The 23,808-nt window shown below is 34.2% G+C and overlaps 1 protein-coding gene and 1 pseudogene across 5 annotated transcripts in view; one reads left to right on the forward strand and one right to left on the reverse strand.

Annotated features, from left to right (window-relative positions):
• Positions 1-23,808, forward strand: part of MKLN1 (muskelin 1) — a 333,033-nt gene that overhangs the window by 254,151 nt on the left and 55,074 nt on the right. For all 4 annotated transcript variants that reach the window (XM_082472980.1, XM_082472979.1, XM_082472981.1 and 1 more), the window contains 2 exons: positions 11,668-11,780; positions 20,834-21,046. In XM_082472980.1, coding sequence (XP_082329106.1) covers positions 11,668-11,780; positions 20,834-21,046 — 326 coding nt within the window. The remainder of the gene's footprint in view (positions 1-11,667; positions 11,781-20,833; positions 21,047-23,808) is intronic.
• On the reverse strand, positions 12,395-20,827 carry LOC309666054 (transcription factor BTF3 pseudogene; annotated as a pseudogene). Its single transcript has one exon. The product of its transcript is annotated as a transcription factor BTF3 pseudogene (transcript).

Below are 23,808 nucleotides of genomic sequence, written 5' to 3' on the forward strand. Positions count from 1 at the left end.
CCTTTAGAGCCGTGTGTGTGTGTGTGTGTGTGTAGTTTTATATGTGTTTGATTTCCATAGTATACTGTGGAGTATTTCTGGATTTTTAGTGCATTTATATTTTAATGCCATAATATGGGGATTGTTGCAGTAAAAGAGAATTAATATATATTTTAGAGGGAGAGAATGTAAAATTAAGTAGCCTTAGTGTTGGTAGATGCATAAATTGCTAAACACTGTCCACAAGCCTATAAGTAATTTGTTTTAGTTAGTCTTCTTTGCTGCCTTTTTAATTTTATTCTGCAACTTGATACTGAAAATTTTCCTTAGGTTTCTACAGCCTAGAACAGCTTAAATACCATTATATTTAGAGGTTAATGCTAAAATTATAATAGGTTTCAAACTACCGTCTTGAAAAGCAAATAATACCAAGAATTTTGTATAATTTTATTTTATTATTTGGTTTTAGAAAACTTTACCACATACAATGCCAGTATCCACCCAAATAATATTTTACTTTTTCCAAGTGTAATAAAAACTCTGTTCTATTATTGTATTATGCTGACAGTAGTGCTTCAGGAATAAAGTTTTTTTGACTCATTATAATTACTAAGATTATTGCAATGCAGATAATCATCTAGGCATTAATGTATTTTCACAAATGTTTTATAAGTAAAAGGAGGAATTATAATATTTAAAATTAACTGCTAAATTTGTGTAGTAACCTGTGAGTTTGTTTGGGAGTATTATTAGGGTCTCTTTGGAAAAGGTTCATTTTGAGGCATAGGAATTTGCTTTCCTAATCTTGGCCCCTCTTCCCAGACCCCTTCCTTCCCACAAAAATAGGCTTGACTCAGCTGTAGAGTCTTAAGCATCTTTTTTTCTACCTGAGAGTTCAGTAAATACGCACATGCTTATTTCTCAAAGAACCAGATCTATACAGAAATTTTTTTTTAATCCAGAATTAAATACAGTATAAAAAAACAGTTGAAAATTTGTGTTTAGATCGTCTACAGTAGCTTTTCTCCTCTTTTGAACATACAGTGGAATTTATAATGCTGTTCTTCTTTTTCTCAGTCATGATGAAAATATTATTAAATTCTTTTTTTTTAAATTGCTAATAAAATACTAAAAAAGAGTGTTGAAAAGCTCCTTTAATTTTCTAGACAAAATGCTCTTTTCCTTAAATGCGAAAGTAATGTGGTTTACTTTAACATTTAAAGTTCACCTTATCAGGGAACAGAAGGAATTTTCATAGTGCTTACTGTGTTGCTTATTGTGGAATATGGACTGTATAAAATAGGTAAAATAAATGTGTAAGGAAAGAGAAAGTTTTTCTCTTTTTTTGTAATCCATGATATTTGAGAATGGAAAATGAGAAGATTCGAATGATAGGCAAATATCCTGACAGAACTTTGTGTGAGCAGAGTCATTGACGATTAAATGCTGACTTTTCAGGTCAGAGATCCTTGAAGTAAAATACTTACAGCATATAGTGATAAAGGTCCACATATTTTTCTGTAATATCTTGGTTTTATGCATTAAGGGCAGGGTTTCAGCAGACTCAAGGTCCTTATCCCCATTCCCTTTAAAAAAATATTTCAAGGAGAGGAAAAGAGTTGTTTCAGTATTTACTTGGTTTGCTTTAGAAACAATAATTATAAGAAAGCAATGACTTAAAGTAAGTCATTGTAAATAAGTAAGAATGACTTATTATAGGCATGGGATATATTCCAGATGGAATCTTTAAAGGCATAATCTCTCATAGTTTCTGAGGATTTATTATAGGTTGACAAAGGTCTACAATGAAAAATTGATCAGTATCCATACTTCTGTATGAGCACTAGTTGATAAAAATGTAATAAAAGTACTTTGTGAATATATTTTTAAGCAAATATTTCTACTATAGGAAATTTAGGGGCTTAGCCATCAATAGAGGGATTTTTTTTTTCCATTAATTTATTTATTTATTTTTGGCTGTGTTGGGTCTTCGTTTCTGTGCGAGGGCTTTCTCTAGTTGCGGCAAGTGGGGGCCACTCTTCATCGCGGTGTGCGGGCCTTTTACTGTGGCGGCCTCTCTTGTTGTGGGGCACAGGCTCCAGACACGCAGGCTCAGTAGTTGTGGCTCACGGGCCTAGTTGCTCCGTGGCATGTGGGATCTTCCCAGACCAGGGCTCGAACCCCTGTCCCCTGCATTGGCAGGCAGATTCTCAACCACTGCGCCACCAGGAAAGCCCCCCAGTAGAGGGATTTTTATTTAGAGCCATTTTGTATCTGTTTCAGTGCTTTTTTCCCACCCCCCCCCAAACTTTCTTAATGCTGGGTCAAGCTTTATTTAGGTCCACGTGTGATGATTAAACGAGATTTTGAGCCTTTAACAGGAACCAAAAATTTAAAGTCTGGTGAAACTAAATAATCATGATAGTTAATATAAAGTTGTCCATAACTCAAGTGAGCTTGATGGTCAATATGTTACCATTACCTCTTATAGTGTGGAAACACTACTAACTATGTGAATGGTGACGTTGAAGGGGTTTAACCACATTCAGATGATCCTTTGTATGAGTAATAGGGAGTATGAGTTATAGGGATGGTGTGTAAAACATGTTGGTATGGAATTCTTTATAAATATATATAAATGAACTGGTGATGCAATTAGGGTTGGGATCCAGATTGAGATAGAGGAGAAATGCAGCTTCTGAGGATTCAGGTGTCTGGAAGCAGAGAGAAATGTAAGGAAAGATGCCCTAGGACTCAACCAAGTCAGAAAAAGCTTTGAACTTTCATAAGACTCTAGAATAGTGGTTTAGGTTACGTTTAAACAGGTGTCTGGTTGTGAGGGTGGGTAATCCAGGAATCTGCTATATCAAGAGAAAACAAAAGGAATTTAAAAAATGCCATTCAAAAGTCTAGTAACTGCCATACCTGGCATTCCCACTCTTTTGTTTCAGCTAACCATTGCTGTCTATATTCCTTTCTATCACCATGCTCTATCCTCTTAGTATTTCCTTGTTTTCTTAGATGAGGCTTCATGAATGGGCTTTAAGGAGGCCCATGATACTCTTGAAATGGTATGTAATATTTTTATCTGCCTTTGTGGAGTTTACTGGGAAGATTCATTACCTATGTATTTTTTAAAGGGTTAAATATGTCTATTAAGTTTTGACATTACATGGTAAGTAAATACTGCTGGTATTCATATAAAATTTCAAATGAAATTCCTTGCTCTGTGTAAGTGGTATTCATTGTTAAAATAATAGAGTTTCCAAAGTAAACTCTTGCCCACCTTTCCTCTACTCTTGTTTTTTTTCCAGATTATTTGTTGCTAGATATAAGGTGGGTGAGGAAGAGAGTAAAGGCGATAAAGTCAGAGAGGTAGTGAGGGGCAATTGTGTTGAGTTCTTTTGTAAGAACTTTAACCTTTACTCATAGTGAGATGATTAAAGGAAAATATTGTTGGGTTTTGAGAGATGTTACTGACTTTGCATTTTAACAAAACAAATTGGGTGAAGGGCAGAAGCAGAGCGACCTTTTAGGAGGCAGTTCCTTACCAGAGAAGTGATGATAGCATTGGCTTTTACTAGAGTGGTGATCACAGTGTTGAGAATTGGTCAGATTTGGGATGTATTTTGAAGATGTCACATACAGCTGACAGGATTTACTGATGGATTGGATATGAGGTGTGAGCGAAACGAGTAATGAAATGACTCAAGGTTTTGACCTGAGTAGTTGGGAAAATAGTATAGCCATTCCCTAAGATAGGTAAAACAAGTGGATTAAATATGGTGGGTTGTTCAGCAACTTGTTTTTAGACAGGTTGAGATGCCAGTTAGACATTCACGTATATAGATATGTCAAGTAAGTGGTTAGATATATTGTTTGGGGTTCAGGAGACAGGTCCAGGCAGAATAAGCATTTCCCTTTCTGTATTTACATAGCACTTTGTTCATACTATTATTTTTACTATAATGATTTCCAAATTGTTTTAGAGTTGCTTGTGTAGGTGTTATGTATCCCATTCCTCTCTATTCAGCTTTCTCCTTTCTACCTCCCATCCCCAATATTCTTATTGATGGGAGAAAGACAAGAATCTTGCATTATTTATTTTTATGGCCGCAAAGCCTGGTATGGAGTAAGTGTGTACTAAATATTTGTTGAACTGAATCAAAATTTTAAAATCCATTTTCCTTCAAGTTGAAAAATATTTACTTGGAAACTACACTCTGATATTGCTTTAAACCTTGATGGGTGGATTGTGTCATGATGTCATTTGTTGTAAATGCTAATATTTTTCTGAGGTGAATTTATGTTATTGGTTATACTCTAATATATTTAAATTTTCTGGTGATTCTGTTTGTTCTTTTCTAGTATATAGACTATATTTCCTTAAAGCTGTAGTTCTTATTACCTTGGGACCTAGGTAGAAAAATTAAATGTTATGTAGACTTTGCATTTTTTTAGGGTAACAGTTGGTGCTTTCTGAATTTAATTTGGGTGTAGGAGCAGAATCTGGGATATCTTTGGGATTTTTTTCTCTAGAAATTCTACTTCTCTTGTAAAATTATTAATAGCATAATTTACCAAGGTGGTTTCATATACTTTTATTTCATCATTTATGTACCAGAGTCTTATAACTGCTATCATCAGGTTGATTTTAATCATCTTCAAAGTTGTATTTCTTGTTAAGTCTCTGAAAGAACCTTTTCTAGTCCAGTCTTACTGATATAACAATTAAATATAGTGGTTGGAGGTTGAGTGTGTGGGAAGGAAGTGTGTGTGTGTGTGTGTGTGTGTGTGTGTGTGTGTGTGTTAGAAAGAGAGAGAGACATATCTGGATTTCAATCCTGACTTTACCACCGACTTTTTGTTTGATCTTGAATGAGTTATAATGACAATAAAAACAGGAATAATAAATTAAGTTGCTGTGAGAGTTAAATGAAATAATGTCTTATATGTAAGTATCGATATATATTATTTATATAATATGTATTTTTATATACAACATATTAATCTACAAATGTATACTGATTAGTTCCACTGAGAGAATTTGATGTAAATTTAGAGATCTTTCTTTTGTGTTTGTTTTTTTGACAGAATCTCACAGTGGAAATATTTTTAAACAATTTAAAATTTTTTGAAAAGCAATTTAAAACAACATGAAAAGCAGTGCTGTGTTGAGGAAAAAAATATCTCACCCATAATTCCACGTTCTAACTAACCAATATTATTTTGGTATAATTGTTTCATCTTTTGTATATATTGCCCTTATTGATGTTTTAGAAAGGAAAGGATAAATATACTTTTAGATTTTTAGGAAAAAATATTAAAACTCATTTTAAGAACTTTTTCGTTAAGGATTAGGTTGATTTAGTAGTAGAGTGACTTTCCCCAAGTAGAATTTGAAGAAACTAGAAGTTATGTCTTTATAAGGTTGGTGCCTAAGTAGTGAAATATAGTTTAGAGAAGCCCACTCCTTATTTTAAATATGCAATTTGAAGGTTTCCTAAGCAAGGGCTCTTAATCTGTTGAAGTTATATACAAAATTTTGTTTGTATGTACATTTTTCTGGAAGAGAATCCATGAATTCAGATCATCAACGAGTTAAGAACATCTTCACTAGACTAGAACTTTTTTTTTTTAACCTGAGGAGTAATATTTATTAAATACCTACTACATGTAGAGATTGGGATTAGCACTTTTATATGTTTATACATTTCATTTACAACTGAAAAGGTAGATACCTTCATTTTACAGAATAGGTGGTGCTGTGTCCAGGGCTGTGGAGCTGGGATTTGAACACAGGTCTGTAGGACTGTCTGGCTCTAAAGCCCATGTTTTTGCTGCTGTTACTATAGTGGTTCTTAGTTTTCTAATGCTGAAGATACAGTGAAAATCTCAGGTGTGATAGGTGAAAACAGAAAATACAGTAGATTGTGAGAGCTAAGTCCTGAGACCTCAGCAAATTTTAAATACATAAATACTAATAAAGCATATCACTTCGCTTATAAAATACCATAAAGTGAAATTGAAAAACATAGTTGATTCCTTTACATCCTTATTAAAAGCTATTGCAGATATAAAGAGTGAGGAACAATAGCTGACCTAATAATTGCTAACATTTATTGGGTGCTTCCAATGTGCCAGGTATTTCACTAGACTAAAACTTCATAGAGCTCGTTTCAGCTTCTTTAAAGTGACTTGTATTTCGAAGCAATTACTGCTTCCCAGTGTTTCATTTATCTTGTTTTCTTAAATATTAAAAAATTAATAGTCCCTGAATTTTCTTTTCCTTTTTCAGTCTGTAGATATTTTTTTCATTTTGCTACAGCTCTAAGGATAGACTCACCATTTTAAAAAGTACATGGTGGAATAAATTTTACTCTGATTTTTCAAAGCTTTCTTCTATCCTAAGTGAATTCTATTATTCTTACCAGAGAAGAATGTAGTATTGTATTGAATGTAGTAGAGAAGGAATGTAGTATTTTGTCCTACTTGGGAGTATATGTCAATTTTATTGATCATAATTCCTATACCTGGCATTTCTCTACTTAGGTTATTCAACTCTGAATTGGGTTTCAACTCTGGGTAAAATAAGGCAAATAGAAAGAGAAAAAGGCATGTCTGTTTTGCTTCAGTGTGGAAGTGTGTCCAGATGAAAACTTAAAATATCCATGGTACCAGGCAATTCTTTGTTCAACTCTCATTGAATTTTAAGAACCTACGGTACCAGCCTTTTTCCCTCTTTCAGGCAGAATAGGTAGTAAGATTTAGGCAAAATCCCAGTATTTGGTATCTATAAAAGAAGTTGCTTGTCACTTGAAAGAACCGTTCTGTGGAAATCTGAACCTCTCTGACTGTACCAATTATATGTAAAGTGCTTTCATATTTTTTTTTTAATGCCACATAATGGTTTTCCTTGATATTCTTTAAAGAAGCTATTGAAGAAAGTAGGTAAACATGGGTTTTGGTTTTTAAATACAAATATATTCATATGACTGTATTTCTGTAGCTACGTATGACACGAATCTTTTTCTTTCATACAGTTATCAGAAAGGAATTCTAAAATATAGCCCTAATACAAAGTATATTGTCATAGGCAGAATATACAACCTTTTAGCAGGGAAATTACAACCATATGTTGAATTCACCCAAAAGATCAGTCTCTAGTTTTGTAATCATAGCCTTATGTAAGAAATATAGCTCTCGGGACTTCCCTGGTGGCACAGTGGTTAAGAATACGCCTGCCAATGCAGGGGACACAGGTTCGAGCCCTGGTCCAGGAAGATCGCACATGCCATGGAGCAACTAAGCCCGTGTGCTACAACTACTGAGCCTGCACTCTAGAGCCCATGAGCCACAACTACTGAGCCTGCGTGCCGCACGCCTAGAGCCCGTGCTCCACAACAAGAGAAGCCACGGCGATGAGAAACACGTGCGCCACAAGGAAGAGTAGCCCCCACTCAGGGCAACTAGAGAAAGCCCACGCGCAGCAACAAAGACCCAATGCAGCCAAAAATAAAAAAATAAATAAATTAAAAAAAAAAAAGGCTACACAAAAATTCACCAATTGAAAAAAAAAGAAAGAAATATAGCTCTTTTTAAAAAGAGAGACAGATGAATCCAGTTGATAATCTGCTGGGTCTTGAGAGTTCAAGGGAATGGCTAAAGAAGGTAAGGTTAAAGAGCATATAAAATATCTTTCCCCTTCTAATTTATTCTTCCCTTCAAAAATTCTAATGTCAATCTAATGTCCTATTAACTACACTTTCAGAAGGATTAAACTCTTAAACTAAATGTCCTGACAGGGTTCATTTTTATTTTGAATATAAATTTGTGTTTCTTAAAAGTTTTTTTTTTTAATTTCATTTGTTTTTCACTTCGTGTCTACATTGAACTAGGAATTAAGCTAACCTCTGTTACAAGCCTAGTAACCCTCCACCTACCTCTTCTTTTTGACACTTGAATTTTATATAAGGTTGGGCCCATGCTATGTCAGTGCATAGTATATGCATTCTATACTGTTTCAAAGTGGAAAGATGGATTTAATTACGAAAATAGTGTGCCATCTTGTGGAGGATTATGCAATCAGCATAGTCTGATTTAACCCTAAGAATCAGAGGAGGAGGATAGATATTGCAGTTGGGCTCATAAAATAAAAAGCCTGCTTCTTTGTGCAAAATGGTGTGAAGATACTGATGTGTTAACATTTCTACCTTTTTCTTAGTGTATTTAAGATCTATAGATTAGTACTATTGGTAGTAAGTAGTTGTAGGGGTTATTTAGTACTGACACGAAAAAAGACCTGTAAAAAAGACTGGTTGCATTTTAGCTTTTGTGGCCTGAGTAATAACTGATTGACTGATTGGTGATTGATTCATTTAGTCTCTGAGAATGAAATTGGTTTGATATCTTGAACATAGGCTATTATTGGTCACTTTATTTCCGATCTTTCTGTTTCCCTGGCTCCTCCTTTTCAGTAAGTCCTATATGCTGCAAGTTCAGATCTGACCATGTCACATCTCTGCTTAAAATCTTCCGTTGCTATTTAATACTATACTGTCTGTGGAGTCAAGTTCAAAACCTTTATATTGTCATTTAACCCATTTCATGATGTGGCCACTACCTGTCTTTTTAACTTATCTCCACTCCACTACTTTTTTTTGTTCTTTTAAAATGAACAGTGTGTTTATTCATCACACAGTTTTCACCACTGTGCATGCATTATTTAATTCTCATGGTAGCTTTAGGAGATAGGTACTCTGTGCCATTTTAGAGCTGAGGAAACCAGTGGTTAAGGAATTTGGTGTTGGTCACACAGCTGTGGTGATAGAGCTGCAGTTCCATCCAAGATCTGCCTGACTTTAGATTCTGTGTCTTTTAAAACACTTTTTGTGTGTTTTTCTGTCTCTGTACCCTTGTTTTACTTTTTACTCTGCTTGAAAAGTCCTCTTCTCTTTCCTTCATTCTACCAACAAAGACACTTTCTGATGCATAGGTCAGATACCACTGTCACCATGAAATCTTCCTGAGTCCCCTCAATCTGGTATATTCCCTTCCCTTTTTTGAACCCCGTGGTGCTTTTTTACCTTTCTTATGGCACTTAGTCTACATTGCATTATGGTGATTAATGTACTTGTTTTATATTCTTCACTAAATTGTAAGCTCCTTGAGGGTAGGGATGATGTCTTCTTTATTTTTATTCTCTAAAGTGCCTTGCCAATTCAGATTAGTACTCAAAAAATGTTGAGTGAACATTTCAGTGAGTCTGGGAGAAATAGCCTCTGTAGCCTGTGCTCCTTTAAGAAAAAATACAGAGAAAGGGCTGCTGCATGAGAAGGATTGTACTGCCCTAGGGATGTACATGAATTGTTATATAACCTATAAGCATGAGAGTGGACATCCAGTAAACCAGGCTACTGCCATGTTGCAAATAATAGCATTTTCTTTTTTCTACTTTCTTCTCACTACAGTTTTGTCTGATTATTTCTATAATCTTTAAAAGTTTTTGGTATCCTTTATGCATTAAATAATATTTTTGCTGGTGTTTGTTTCTAGATAATATTTCATTCCTGAATGATTTAACTTAAATGATTAGATGATTTAATTAAAATTTTGTTATACATTTCATTCAGGTATGTCAAAAGGTCCTGTTACTGTCTGATTCATTCAGTTTTACTATTTAACTTTAACTGGGACCACAAAGCATTCACGAACAAGAATGACATCTTGGATTAATTCCATTGGGATGCTTGCTCTGTGCCAGATTTTATTTTGCTCAGCTATCAATGAGGCTGTTGTGGAAATGTGGGTTTTCTTTGCTGTGAGAATTTATGCATACAAAGAGACCTGCTTTTCAGAAAGAACATTGAGAACCCAGATCCCAAGAGGAAGGGTTATTAAAGTTAGTGAACCAGGGTAACCTTATCCAAAGGGTGCCCAGAAACACTGTAAAACAAAAGGTCAATTGCTATTGCTATTTCAGTTATATACCCCCTCCCTCTCCAGGCTTCAGAATTTAATGGGGTTAATTGCATTTATAGTGAGGCCTTGGCAAATAATTTTTAAGTCAGATGAAAATTCTTTAATTTTTTTCCGTAGAATTCTCAGTATCTGGGTATTACTGTGTGCCATTTGGGAAACAGAATGTTACTTAACCAATGATAATGGATTGTTTTATACTTCTGAGAGATGGCAGTTTTTTAATAGTTTCCATTATTTCACATTTGTACAGAGCCAAAAGTGTTCAAGGTACTGGGTTAGACATGGAAACATACAATGACACTGTTTTCATTGCGTCAGTGGTACTTAGTAGCTACAAAGTATTTTGTGTATATGTGCATGTTTTAAAGGTAGAAATGCTGTTCATGCTTGACAGCCTTCAGAATGTTTTCATGTAACTTATATCTGAAGAACTTTACCACCACACTGAGAGTTTGTAAATGAAAAAATCAGGACCCAGGCAAGTTAAGTGACCTATACCTGATTACCCATTTAGCACTAGAACTGTTCCAGTGGTCTGTTCTTATCCGGAAGCATTGTTTTAATTTCCCCTAGGTTCTTTCACTTAGAAAATTCACTTAGAGTTTGAAATTATATGAAAATATGACAAAAATCTCTTATAAGACATCTCTATGAATGGCAAGAATTTTCTTAAGTAGTGTTACAATATTTCCAGGTGCATTTCAACCCTTCATGATGGGATGTAATTTAGATGACAGTCTCCGCATATATTGGCCTAGGGCATGTCAGAGTAGATGGCTTTATAGTTTTCCTGTAATGTATTATATTTAACTTAAAAAAATGGTAGGCATGTATAACCAGTAGACATAAGATATTTACAAAGGGAAGAAATATTTGAAGAAAGGAAAGGCACTATTATTTTATAAAGCAAGGTAAAAATTTTCACTGGTCATGGAGCAAGAAATGTTTTATCACGTGATAAAGTCCATAGGTATAATAGACATTTCAGAATTAGAAGAAACCAAATTCTCAAGATACCTGGAATGACTTAAAAGTTGATTTCTGAGGATTTAAATCTACCACAATATATTTGGAAAACTTTCCCCCAATTTCCATGGGAATATCAAGGCTATGCATCACTTTATTCTTAAGATATCTAACTTTAACTCACAGCTAGTTTTAACCATTGTTTTTTGTATTGTAATAGAAAACAGTTTTAATGTGAAGTTTTTTCAGAAGTAGCTAGATAGCTTTATGTTATATTTTGCACTGTATATTCCTCTGGGATTTCTTTTTTTTCTTTTCCCTTTTTTTAACTATCTGAAGCTGCTTTGTTAAGAAGCTGGTAAATGTAAATTTTTTGTGGCGTGACACAGAAACTCCTAAACTGGCTGCACATCAGGATTCCCCCTGGACACTTTAAAAGTACTGAATCTTTTTACCCTCTGAAGACCTATGGAATCCGAATCTTAGGGGATGCCTCCTAGTTATCTTTATATTTATAAATCTCTCAAGATAGTGGTTCTGCAGCAGCCCTTCCGTATGCCTATATTTAGGAAATACTAGTATTTATTTTGGAATGTTAACCAGTTTAAAAATTTCATTTTTAAGTTTACTTAGATGTACCTTCTTAAATGATCTTAGAAGCAATGGCTTGATCTGTGTGCCTGTACTTAAATTTTGTTCTTAAGTTTATTTTTTTTGCACGTATTTTTCTAATTTTCACAGAGACTGTTTATTTGTTTGGTGGCTGGGATGGAACACAAGATCTTGCTGACTTCTGGGCGTACAGTGTGAAAGAGAACCAATGGACATGTATCTCTAGAGACACTGAGAAAGAGGCAAGTTCTCAGACTTTTCATCCATCTGTATTACGATAGGGGTGTGGTCGTACACTTCTTTTTCTGAATGATTTGTATTCTTTGTAAATGTCTATCAGCAGTGGTAGCAGAATAATTTGTGGTGACAAGTTTGGTTTAAGTATTCTTGCATTCCAGCTTCTATACCTGGTTCTTCAACTATTGGTACATGAACAAATCTATTTTATAGAGATAAATAGAAATGGGTATCTAATATAATTTAGTTTTTAACCACTTTAGTTAAAATGTAACTGTGTAACTATTTTTTTTTCTCATGTTCTTGTCACCTCTACTCTTATTTATCTTACTTTCATTTCCTCTGGAAAAATGTGCTTTTGATTCTTCACTATCTTACTATTTTGGCCCCTCACTATTTGACTATCTTATCAGTTTTCACAAATGATGTATATTTTATTTGTAACTAAAATTGTATGTATGTATTCATATGTGAGTCTGTCTGTTGAGACATATATACATAAAGCTTTTCCATAGTGAATAGGATGTCTTGGATTTATGGCGTTCTTTTATTTAATTTTTTGAATTAAATAAGTGCATAATTAATTATACCCTGATATAAAGCACATATTCATATATTATTTTTTTAATCATTATAGAATTTTTTATTGTACTTTTTTCCCTCTAAGCAATTTCAGATTACAAGGTGAAAAATAAACTAAAACAAAACAGTAATAGCGGCAATGAAAAGGGGAGGAAAAAACCTAATTCAAAACCACTGATTTTAATCTAGGAAGGCCATTTTTTAAAAATCTGGTGCTATGTCTTTAATCTTAGGAAATTAGATCCTTGTTTACTTGGTGTGTTCCTTTGTTAATCATTTGGGTAGTTTTTATCTTTTTGAAGAGATCTTAAAATTCTGATTTCTATTTATTATCCCTGTGAAAATGGCCTTTGCCTTTTCAATATTAAAGTACCATTTTCTGAAATGATTATTTTTATCCTCAACAAAAATAAAGACAGATCTTAAAAGAATACATATCTGATTTCTCTTAAACTATTTTAAATCTGAGTTAATTGTATTTGTAATTTTTCTTGCAAGAAGCCTACAATTCATCCTGAAATCCTCCCTCTTCTTCATTGAGGGTATCTAATTAGGGCCTAAAGTTCCACCGGTTCTAGCACTCAATATTGCGTTTCAGATGTTTCTTCCTCTCTATTCCTTTTGGCACTAATTCCAACTTTGTGGTTTCTTTCTTAAACTTTTTTGCTTCCATTGTTGATCTCCAGATCTATTGTCCATTCATTACCACAGTCTTTAAAAAAAAAAAATTTGGCCATGTGACGCCTCTGCTTAAACCCTATGGTTAGCCTCAGTCCCTGTTTCTGTTATCTACTGCATTCCATATATTACATTACAAGCACCCACAAAACTTTAGTGGCATATAGTAATAAGCATTAATTTTGTTCCCAAATCTGTAGATTGGTGCGCTCACTCATGTGCTGGGAGTCAGCTGACTGTCAGCTAGTCTAGATTAGCTTCTGAGACTACTTGGCTCTGTTCTACATAGCCACTCACCTTCCTCTTGGCTAGCATGAGTCTTGTTCTCATGTAGGGGCAGGGCTGCAAGGAGGATGAAGTAGACATGAGCGCTCAATTAGATTTGTTATTGTCCCATTTTCCCAAAAGAAGTCATGGGACCAAATCCACAGTTATTGGGTGATGAGCAGCACTGTCCAAGGGCATAGATACAGGGAAGTGTGAGTAATAACAGCAACAACAATAATAAAGAAGTTTATCTACCTTAGTTCCTTTTGCTTAGAGTAAGAACTTCAAATTTCTCATCATAATTTGGTCCCCATCTACTTTTCTAGCCTCATTTTTTGACTTTATGTGCTAGCCATACTTATAGTTGCTAGAATTATTCAACGTTCTCACCTGTGTTCTTTGTAATAGTGTTTTCCCAGTTTGGAATTAACAGAGGCTGCTCCTCCCATGCACCCAGCTTTTATGTAGTGTATGCCTACTTACTCTTTAAAACACAGTTCAGACTTCAGTTCCTCTGTGAAGCCTTTCTTGACTTCCCTAACCAGAATTAGAAGCTTCCTTTGGTGTGAACACTTAACCCCTTACATTCCTTGAATGGGTTACTGTAATCATTGGTTTACATTTCTGTTTCCCTGTGGAGACTCTGAATTCCTTAAGGCGTGGATCATATGCTTACTCTTTAGTGAGTAAATAGTTCAGATAAGTTAAATAAAAAATTAATGCTGGAGAAAAGCAAAGGAATGACAAATACAAAATTCAGGAGAGTGGCTGTTTTGGCAGGAAAGGGCGATGGATTACAGCGGTCCTCAAAAGTAATGTTAATGTAATATTCTAAGTTATATTTAGAATGCAATTAATTATTTAAAACTAGTACTGGGAAAATACCGAAATTATTTTGATGAGAACACTTTTTTTCTGTTATTTTGAAGTCCATAGAGATAAGTAAAGTGGTGATCCAGTACTGGAATTCAGATTTATTATAATTTATTACTACTTTCTTCATTTAAACACCTAAAAACCTTTTGTTGATCCAGCAGTGAAGTGAATGAGGATATATGGCTCCAGCAAAATGCTCATTCCTTCCAAAATTGAACAGAGTTTCATTTTGTTTTTTACACCAGTAAGTACAAGTTTTATTGTTTGATGATACCCCAGTGCATATGTTTTAAAAGTATGATATGCAATTAAAAAGCAAAATTACTATGTATAAAATAATTAAGCAACAAGGATATATTGTACAGCACAGGGAAATACAACCGTTATTTGATACTCACTTTAAATGGAGTATAATCTATAAAAATATCGAATCACACAGAAAAACCAAAATTAATTTAATTCACTTTAATTTACTTAGACTAAATAATGTATCTAATAGCTCATGTAGTAGATTGAAAGATAATAGAATGGCTCACTTTTTAGAATAATTATTTTAAATGTTCATGTAGATATGCATGTAAATTTTTATCAGTTCAAAACAAATTGTATTTTTAGATTTGCATTTTTATAAATCTCTTTAATATCTAGCTTAGTGGAAGACAACTAGATTCTCATATGTGCTTTTGCATTTAATCTTTTGCAACGTGTTGTTTTATGTGAGATATATGAAGAAGATTGGACCTCACATTGATACATTCTTGGAAAGGAAACTATTATTTTAATAGTAGCCTTTTTATATAATAGCACATGTTCTTTTTTGATCTTATACCCCAAATTGACAAGTTGTTGTTTGCGTCTTAAAAATAATTGCACTGTAGTCTCTGAAACCATATCAGCTAATGTTTTGTAATTCTGTTACATTAAAATCCACTGATCTGTGTTGCTCTTTGAATGGATCTTTTACCCATGCTTGTTTTTTTGCTCAGTGTGTTGGTCACCTGAAAAATACTGGTTCCCTGAGTTATGCAGGTCTTCAAATGTTGACATATTATTATACAGTATCCCCCAAACCACATTTGATCACTCTTATTAGAAAAATCTTTTAAGTGTTGGGAAGGTGTCAAGATCACAGTGTCAGGTAGAAGTTTTCTAAAATTCTAAATTTGCTTAAAAATGTGCATTTTATTATTGGCAACAAATTTTATCAGTTGTTTTTATTCAAAAATAACATACTTACTTCATTTATTTTTCAGAAAATGTCTGAATAACCATACTTGGATTGTTAGTTTTCTTTTGAGTAAATTATCATGTTTCCTGGAAAAGGCAGCTATGTCAGCTTGCAACTCAAACAACTGCATAGATGCTTTTCCTTTAGACAACCATCATATATCAAGTAGCACTGTTTTATAGTTTTCTGAGTCTCTTTAATTGTGACTTAATAGAAGGCAGCCAGATTCATACCTGCTTCTGCATTCAGTTGCTATATCAAAAGTCATGTAGCCTCTGGAAAATATCACATACACTTATAAGAGAGTAAGAGTGCAAAGACACATTTTTTTATCTTAGTATTGTTATGAATATAACTTTGACTTTGTAGAATCCCTGAAGACCCCAGACTGCACTGAGAACTGCTGCTTTAATCCACATTCCCTTTTCACATATAAACAGTTACCCAAATAATGCCTTAGTAATGTCCTTTATAGGTATCTTACTGTTACCCCAAACCTCTATCCCTGACCCAGGACTCAATTCATGGTCATGCAGTACATTTCAGTGTCGTGTTTCTTTAGTGTCCTTTAGTCTGGAACAGTTCCTTGACTTCTCTTTGTCTTTCTTGACCTTGGCATTTTTGAAGAATACAGGGCAATTGTTTTGTAGACTATCCTTCAATGTGGTCTGTCTGGTGTTTCCCCAGCATTGGATATAGGTTAAGCATTTTTAGCAGGAATGCCATGTGGAGGACATCGGGTCCTCCTAAGTATGTCCTTTCAGGAGACAGGCACATCATGTCAGTTTGTCTGATGTTAGCTTTGATCACTTGCTTAAGAAGGATGCTCACCAGATTTCCCACTCCATAATTAATAAGTAATTTGTGGGGAGACATTTTGAGACTATGAAAATATTCTGTTACTCATCAAACTTTTGCCCTTTTAGCATCCATTGATGCAACTGTTAAAGCTTTTCCCAAAGTGGTTGTACTATTTTATATTCCTTCCAGAAATGTATGAGAGTTCTGGTCGCTCCCTGTCTTCTTTCCCTGTTGAACTGCTTTGGCACCTTTCTCAAAAATCAATTGAGCATATAAGTATATGTCTCTCTTTGGACACTCTAATCTGCTCCATGATCTTTTGGTCTATTCATATTCCAGTATGACACTCCTTCAGGTCAAGTAATGTAAGACATTTTTGTTCTTCTTTTTAAAAATTATTTTGACTCTTCTGGGTCCTTTACATCTTCATATAAATTTTAGAATCATATTGTCAATTTCTAAAACTATTGGACTTATGATTGGAAATGTGTTCAGTCTATAAATCAATCTGGAGATAATTGATGTCTTAATGATACTGAGCCTTCTAATCCATGAACAGGGTTAAATTTCCATTTATTTCAGTCTTATTCATTACCTCGCAGCACTCGGAGTTTGCAGATTAGAGGTCTTTTTTATTTTTATTAAATGGATCCCAGTGTATTTTATTTTTCCATGCTATTGTAAATGAAACTTAAACATTTTTAATTTTCAACTTGTTTGTATCGTGTCACTTTTCTAAGTCCACTTATTATTTCTAACGGTTTCTCTTCTGTTCTATGTTGATTTCTTAGGATGTTTTAAACACATAGTCCTGTCATCTGTGAATAGAGACAATTTTAACTTCTTTCTTTCCACTCTCTTTTTCTGTCATAACTTTTAATTTTATTTTTTAATGCCTTATTGCACTTCCAGTACAGTATTAAATAGAAGAGATGAGAACAGACATCCTTATTTTGTTTCACATCTTAGCAGGAAAGCATTCTGTATTTCACCATTAAAGGGAAAATTAGATTTTAGGATTTTCATACATTCTTTATCAGATTGAGGAAGTTCATTTCTATTCCTAGTTTGCTGTGAGTTCTTCCTCATGAATATTTGTTGAGTTTATCAAGTGCTTGTTCTACAATATATATATTGATAAGATCATGTATTTTTCCCCTTTATTCTTTTACCTTTTTTTTTGGCCACGCCACGTGGCTTGCAGGATCTTAGTTCCCTGACCAGGGATTGAACCCAGGCCCCGGCAGTGAAAGCGCAGGGTCCTAACTACTGGACCACCAGGGAATTCCCCCTTTACTCTTTTAATGTGGCAAATTACCTTGATTGATTTTCAAATGTAAAATTGACTTTGCATTTGTGAAATAAAACCCTTTTAGTTATGAAATATTATTTTTATATATTGCTGTATTCTATTTGATATTTTGTTAAAGATTAGTTTTATGTCTGTATTCATGAGGTATACTAGCTACCTGTATGTTACTTCTGCTCTTCCTCCTTTGTAATATTGTTATTTGGTTTCAATGTTATGTTGTCCTCATAAAATATGTAAGTTAGGAATGAATAGAATACAGGTTTGAAAAAGGAGGTCTTTTTCTTCCTCTGTTTTCTGAAAAATTTTGTGTAAAATTGATACTATTTTTTCCTTAAGTATTTGATAAAATTTACAAGTGTAGGTATCTGTGGCTGGCCGTCTCTTTGTGGAAAGATTTAAAATTATGAATCCAAGTTTTCAGATTTTCTCTTTCATCTTATGTCAATTTTAGTAAGTTATATTTTTTCCAAGGAATATGTCCATTTTATCTGCATGGTCAAATTTTACTATGTTTTTCATGATAGTTCCTTATTTTCTTTTTAATTTCTAGTGACCCTATGTTGATAGTACTGCTTTCACTTCTGATACTGGCAATTTGTATTTTCTCCCTTTTAAAAAAAATTAGTCTTGCTAGTAGTTTATAATTCTATAAATGTTTCAAAAAAACAACTTTATTAATTTTCTCTATTTTTTTGTCTGTTCTGTAGTCTCTTGGTTTCTAGTCTTATCTTTATTCCCTTTTTTCTCCTTAGTTAGGAAGTAATTTGCTCATCATTTTAATAGCACTTGTGCTTATTAAGCTGAAGCAAGAAATTCTGTTATTCTCCTATTAAAACTTCAGATTTCACACTGTAGGAAATATGGCATAGATACATTATATCTTACCTGATATTTGTTTTTCAGGTTATTTAATTACAGAGGAAACGCTTTCTTTTTTCTTTTTTTTTTTTTTTTTCCTAGGCAAAGAACTTTATTAACCTTTGTTTTAAACTTTATTCCCAGGCTTCTTCAACTTAATTAGCTGCAAAGAATGAATTGTATATAAGCAAAAACCGAAAAGAGCCACAGTGTCCAGAGGCTTGGGCTTAAAAATATTAGAGATCTAGATTTTATCAGATCCATAAACAAAATTTTAAAAAACAGTCATATAAAATAGCAGCTCCCAGTAACTTCTTCAAGATTTATCTTCTTCAGAAGTTGACTCAATTCAGTTTGCTTCATTCTTGGAAGCCTCATCAGAATTCTCCACAAGATCTGGAACTTCATCATCGTCATCCTCTCCAGTGGCAATTGCTTTTCCATCCACAGGTTATTTGGGCAGAGCTTCAGCCAGTCTCCTTAAACTGGTTGGACTGTCTGCACCAAGGTGGTTTAAGGTGCTGGGTAGCATTTCTGTCAGCTGCTTTGTCTCAGCATGGCCTGTAATGGTGAAAATGTTTGCTGGCAGAGATGCCTGAACTTTAGGTTTGTCAAAGTGGATCACTGTCCCTTGGTTTGTGAACATATTCACTTCTTCAATACCAGAGATATTGTTTACGCCTGACTTCTTTAAGGAGAACTGAAGTTTTTTGTCATCTGCTGTGGCTGTTCTATGAACCACCTTCTTTCTGCGAGCAGTTCCTTTCCCACCAGTGTGCACTTGTGCCTGCAGTTTGGCGAGGTTTCTCCTGGTTCATGATAGTTTCTTTCATCTTGTTGCAGTGGAAATGGGGCCGTGTAGGGGGCTAGGGTTGGCACTTAGCACTTAGGGGTTCTCGGGCAGACCAGCTGAGGTTAGGAGCACACACACAGGGACACAAGATGGGAGCTAAAGCGGAAATTCTTTCTTAAGTAACATTTCTACCTTATCTGCTGAAGATTTTCCTTGACAAAAATCTCTAAAAATAATTTTTAAAATAGTAATTAGTGTGAACACTAAATTGCAGATTCAAATCAACTTAATATCTGGATTAATAACACTAATGTCAAACTGTTCTTCCTGTCTAATATTTTTATTCCTTCATTTAATCTAAATAATGCTGGATTACTCTTCCTATAATACTGCTTTTTTATTTTATATCCTTCTCTAGAAACCTATAATAGTTCTTTAATGCTTGCAAGATTACATTCAGTTCTCCTCTGTCAGTCATTCACAGGCTTTCTATTTCTACCTTATACTTCAACTCTGTTATTTCTGTGGCAGGAATTCTTTATCTCAGTCATAACCCCACACGTTGTATTTAGTGTATTTTTGCTTTTGTTTCTCTTATCTTCGGGAGAAAGCAATCTGGAAGAGTGGAAAGAACACAGTGTTTGGCTTGGTTACACTGGGGCTTAGATTCTCTATCTTAGTTTTGTGACTATAGACAGATTACTTAGACTTTGTGAAATGGTGATATTATTTCCTTATGGAGTTGTTACAAGGATAAATGAAATATATACACACATACATAGTAATAATATAGACAGAATTTAGTAGATATTTAACAAATATCTCTTCCTTTCCTCTCTTTCAGCTAATCCAGTCCTACCCAATTGAAGTTCCTTTTTTTTTTTTTTCATGAACTCCTTTTTTGGGCCTTATACTACAGTTTTTTGTTGTTGTTTTTTTACCTTTTATTCTGTCCTGTGATACAAGTGATCTCAACTAATTAATTTTTATTGATAATATATTTTTCTTCATTTTGTTCCCTAGTTGTTTAATGCAGCCGAGTCATTCTGTCAGGAGAGTCAATTTTATATAATGTAAAGGCTGGATGAAGAAGTTAAGACTTGGATTCTCATTCTGCTTCTGTCACTAGCTTACTAGCTTTCAGGATGATATCATTCCTCTTTGAGCTTATATCTCCTCATTAAACTACACTTTTATTAAGGTTCCTACCAATTATGAAATTCTAAATATTCTTGGAGTGCCTGTTTTATGCTAGATTCTGATGAAGCGTACAAAAATATTTTGAAAAACCAAATGTGTCTTTAAGTAGACTGACATGTACAAAAGAGTTAAGGTCTATACACAAATGACTAAAATGTAATGGAGTATACAGTAAAAGCCATATAAGTGTTATAAACAGAGTGCCATAGAATAGAGAATAGTTCATCTCATCTTTCCTGGTAGAGTTTAAGCTTTTCTAAGGTAAGATTTGTGTCTCCTACTGCTTCTTTTATTTTCCCCTAGAGATTTAAGCCTAGTATTGGACATACATATTAGTTGGACTTGATATAAGATTCTGAGCAAACCTTTTCGTGAAAGGAAACAAAAAAGGGCATTTAATTTTGTCTTCTGTTATTTATTCTTTGCATTTTTTTCTTTTCATTCTTTTTTTTGCTCTCCACAGAATGGTCCTAGTGCTAGATCATGTCATAAAATGTGCATTGACATTCAACGGAGGCAAATCTACACACTGGGGCGTTATTTGGATTCCTCTGTGAGGAACAGCAAATCTCTGAAAAGTGATTTCTATCGTTATGACATTGACACAAACACATGGATGTTACTCAGTGAGGATACTGCTGCTGATGGAGGACCGAAACTGGTGTTTGATCATCAGGTTTGGTGCACAGATAACTGTATGGTGGAATTAATTAGTGCTCAGTGACTCTTGCTCTTAGAGTTTATTTCACATGTTATGCTGAGTTTTCTATTAGTGATTTCTACTACAAATACCTATGACAGATAATGAAAAGAATTACTGTTTCAGTAGGTATAAAGTTATTCTTTAAAAATTTTTTTCTCCTGTTTGGTGCAGAATAAAATACTAAGATCTCAAAACACGGTTGTTAATTTATAAAAAATTTATAGAGAGTAGATGGAGCAATACATATTAGGAAAAACAAATTTAGTTTTACGATATTCATAAATCATACCAATAACAACTTGCCCTTTTAAAACTTTTTATTCTACATTCCTGGAAAATTTTTAATTATTTTATAATGAGTTCAAGAATTTGAAATGCAGAGTTTTTCTTCCAATGTGAGTGAAATATATTTACTTTTGTATATAATCACAAACTTAGTATAAAACAGATGAGAATTTGGCATGTACTAGATGAAGTTTAAATTCAGCACCAATAGAAGTCATAGAATGATGTTGTAGACAAGAAGACTACATACAGCAATCTCTTAAACGATTTAAATATTAATATGTATGTAGCTGTCATCTCATCATCCCCATTATCATTGTTATCTGTCTTTGAAAACTTATTTTATATCAGTTCAGTACAGATTAGTACTACCTCAAACAAAAGAGTAGCCACTTTGAATTCTGTAGGCAGTTTTGCTTGGCTTAACCCATGTCCAAAGGTTTTTGGAGTATGGGGAAGAAAAAGACTTATAAAAAATCTGTAACACTATTGATGAACAAAGCATTATGTATTACTTGAGAAATGGGGGGTAGTGCTAGAATTTATGACAGAATCTAGCTTATACCTAATATCTAGGCATTAAAACCCAAGTCTGTATTTATTGTTTCTTTACCAGTTTTTGTTAATTCTTTGCTTTAAAACTTTCCTCCTGCCATATTTATACTAACAAGTAGTTTTTATAGGAGAATGGTAAGGAAAAGAGGAGTGGCTTATATGCCTGTTGAGTATGTGGTGGGTGGAAAATCAAAAACATTAGTCTTCAAAGTACTCCCTAGATTGAATTTGGAACTTGTGCTGGCTGTACATAACCGAGCTCTGTAAAGCTTTGCACTTCTCTGCTGACATCATCAGTGTTGTTCATGTGGAAAATAAGAACTCCAAAAAAAGTTAGACTTCTTCTGATCTTTTAAAAACAGAACATCAGCAGATAACGTTGTTAGGGAAACAATTTATTTTCTTGCCTCCAACTGGTTACAAATTTCTTTTCCAAAAGAGGCTTATGTTTTTATGGGTTGAAAAAAAGAATAACTTAGGGGTAGTCTGAGTATAGCACATATGCTGTCCTTGTGTGGGGCCTTTGTTTCTCTTGACTTTGGTAAAACAGAATGTTCCCTGAAGCCTAGGTTCTGTTAAATAATGCTTGGTTTTCAACTCATTAGGTGTTATTAACAGAACACTAGGGGTGAAGAAGCCAGGATTTCAGTGCTAATTCAGCCAACAGCTGCTTCTGTTACCTTGAACAATTAACACAATGTATAAGCCTCCATTTTCTGTTCTGTTTCATGCAAACAAAGTTATAAGTTGGAACCTACTCCAAAAATTACTTGGAGTTGTTTGTGACACTTTAAGATTTGACACTTAACATTCAAATTTGAGAGGAACATGAGAAAGTTAGAGGCCTGAAGATATGGTTAAAAGTTACTTTGCCATTTTGAATTTTAACATATTAAAAAAATTAACATTCAAAGACATTTGTATTTCCTAAGGACATAGTGGCAGCTTAGTTCTGAAGCTTTCCATGTTGTTGCTTTGTGTGATCTTTCAGGAACAATGAGAACCAAACAAAAAGATTTTAACAAAGCACAAGTCACATATTCAGCAAAACCAGAAGCCAAAGAAAACCCACAACTCCCAATTCCTTGTAAGTTTAGCCAAAAACAACTGGAATACCCAGAACCTGTATTGAAACTCACAGCAGTGTAATGGAGAGAACTGGGAATGTAGAGGAAGCTTAGCAGAGGTACATCATAATGAAAGTGTCATGAGCAGAGCAGAAATTGAACCCAGTGCAGCCACTGGGGGAGTCAGTTAAATAACATGTGGAAGGTGCCTAGCAAGGCCCATAAGTGGTAGATAGCAGAAAGCACCATCTTCCAAAAGTAAAGGAAACACTATGACAAGTGGGGACAGTAGCTCTTTTTGCATGTCCATTGAAGGAACTGGGGGAGCTCAAGGCTCGAAATAGAAGCCCCCTAAACCAGATGAGTTTCATATTTAGAGAAGATGGCTTCACAGAAGTGCCATATTTTGAAGAAGCCATTCAGTTCAGTAGCAATAGAGGAGGAAGTCCTTGAGCAAGAATGTCACACTTCCATAGGGACCTTGTATTATCTGGTCCAGGGGAATTCAGCTCATTTAAATATGAAAAACTAAAAAGCAGTGAACACCAAATCTTTAGAGAAGTACTCTAAAGAAAAACAATAAAAGGAAAAAGAATAGCAAAAACTTTCTTTCATGCAACAGCAGATGAAAATTATATTCCAATATTCTAACATAAATTAATTGACTTAATGAAGCTTGAAACTCTGAAGAAAACTACAAGCCATACATTCAAGAATGCAGATGAGGGCTTCCCTGGTGGCGCAGTGGTTGAGAATCTGCCTGCTAATGCAGGGGACACGGGTTCGAGCCCTGGTCTGGGAAGATCCCACATGCCGCGGAGCAACTGG

Source organism: Balaenoptera physalus (assembly GCF_965194825.1).
Source record: "Balaenoptera physalus genome assembly, chromosome: 8".
NCBI classification, from domain to species: domain Eukaryota; kingdom Metazoa; phylum Chordata; class Mammalia; order Artiodactyla; family Balaenopteridae; genus Balaenoptera; species Balaenoptera physalus.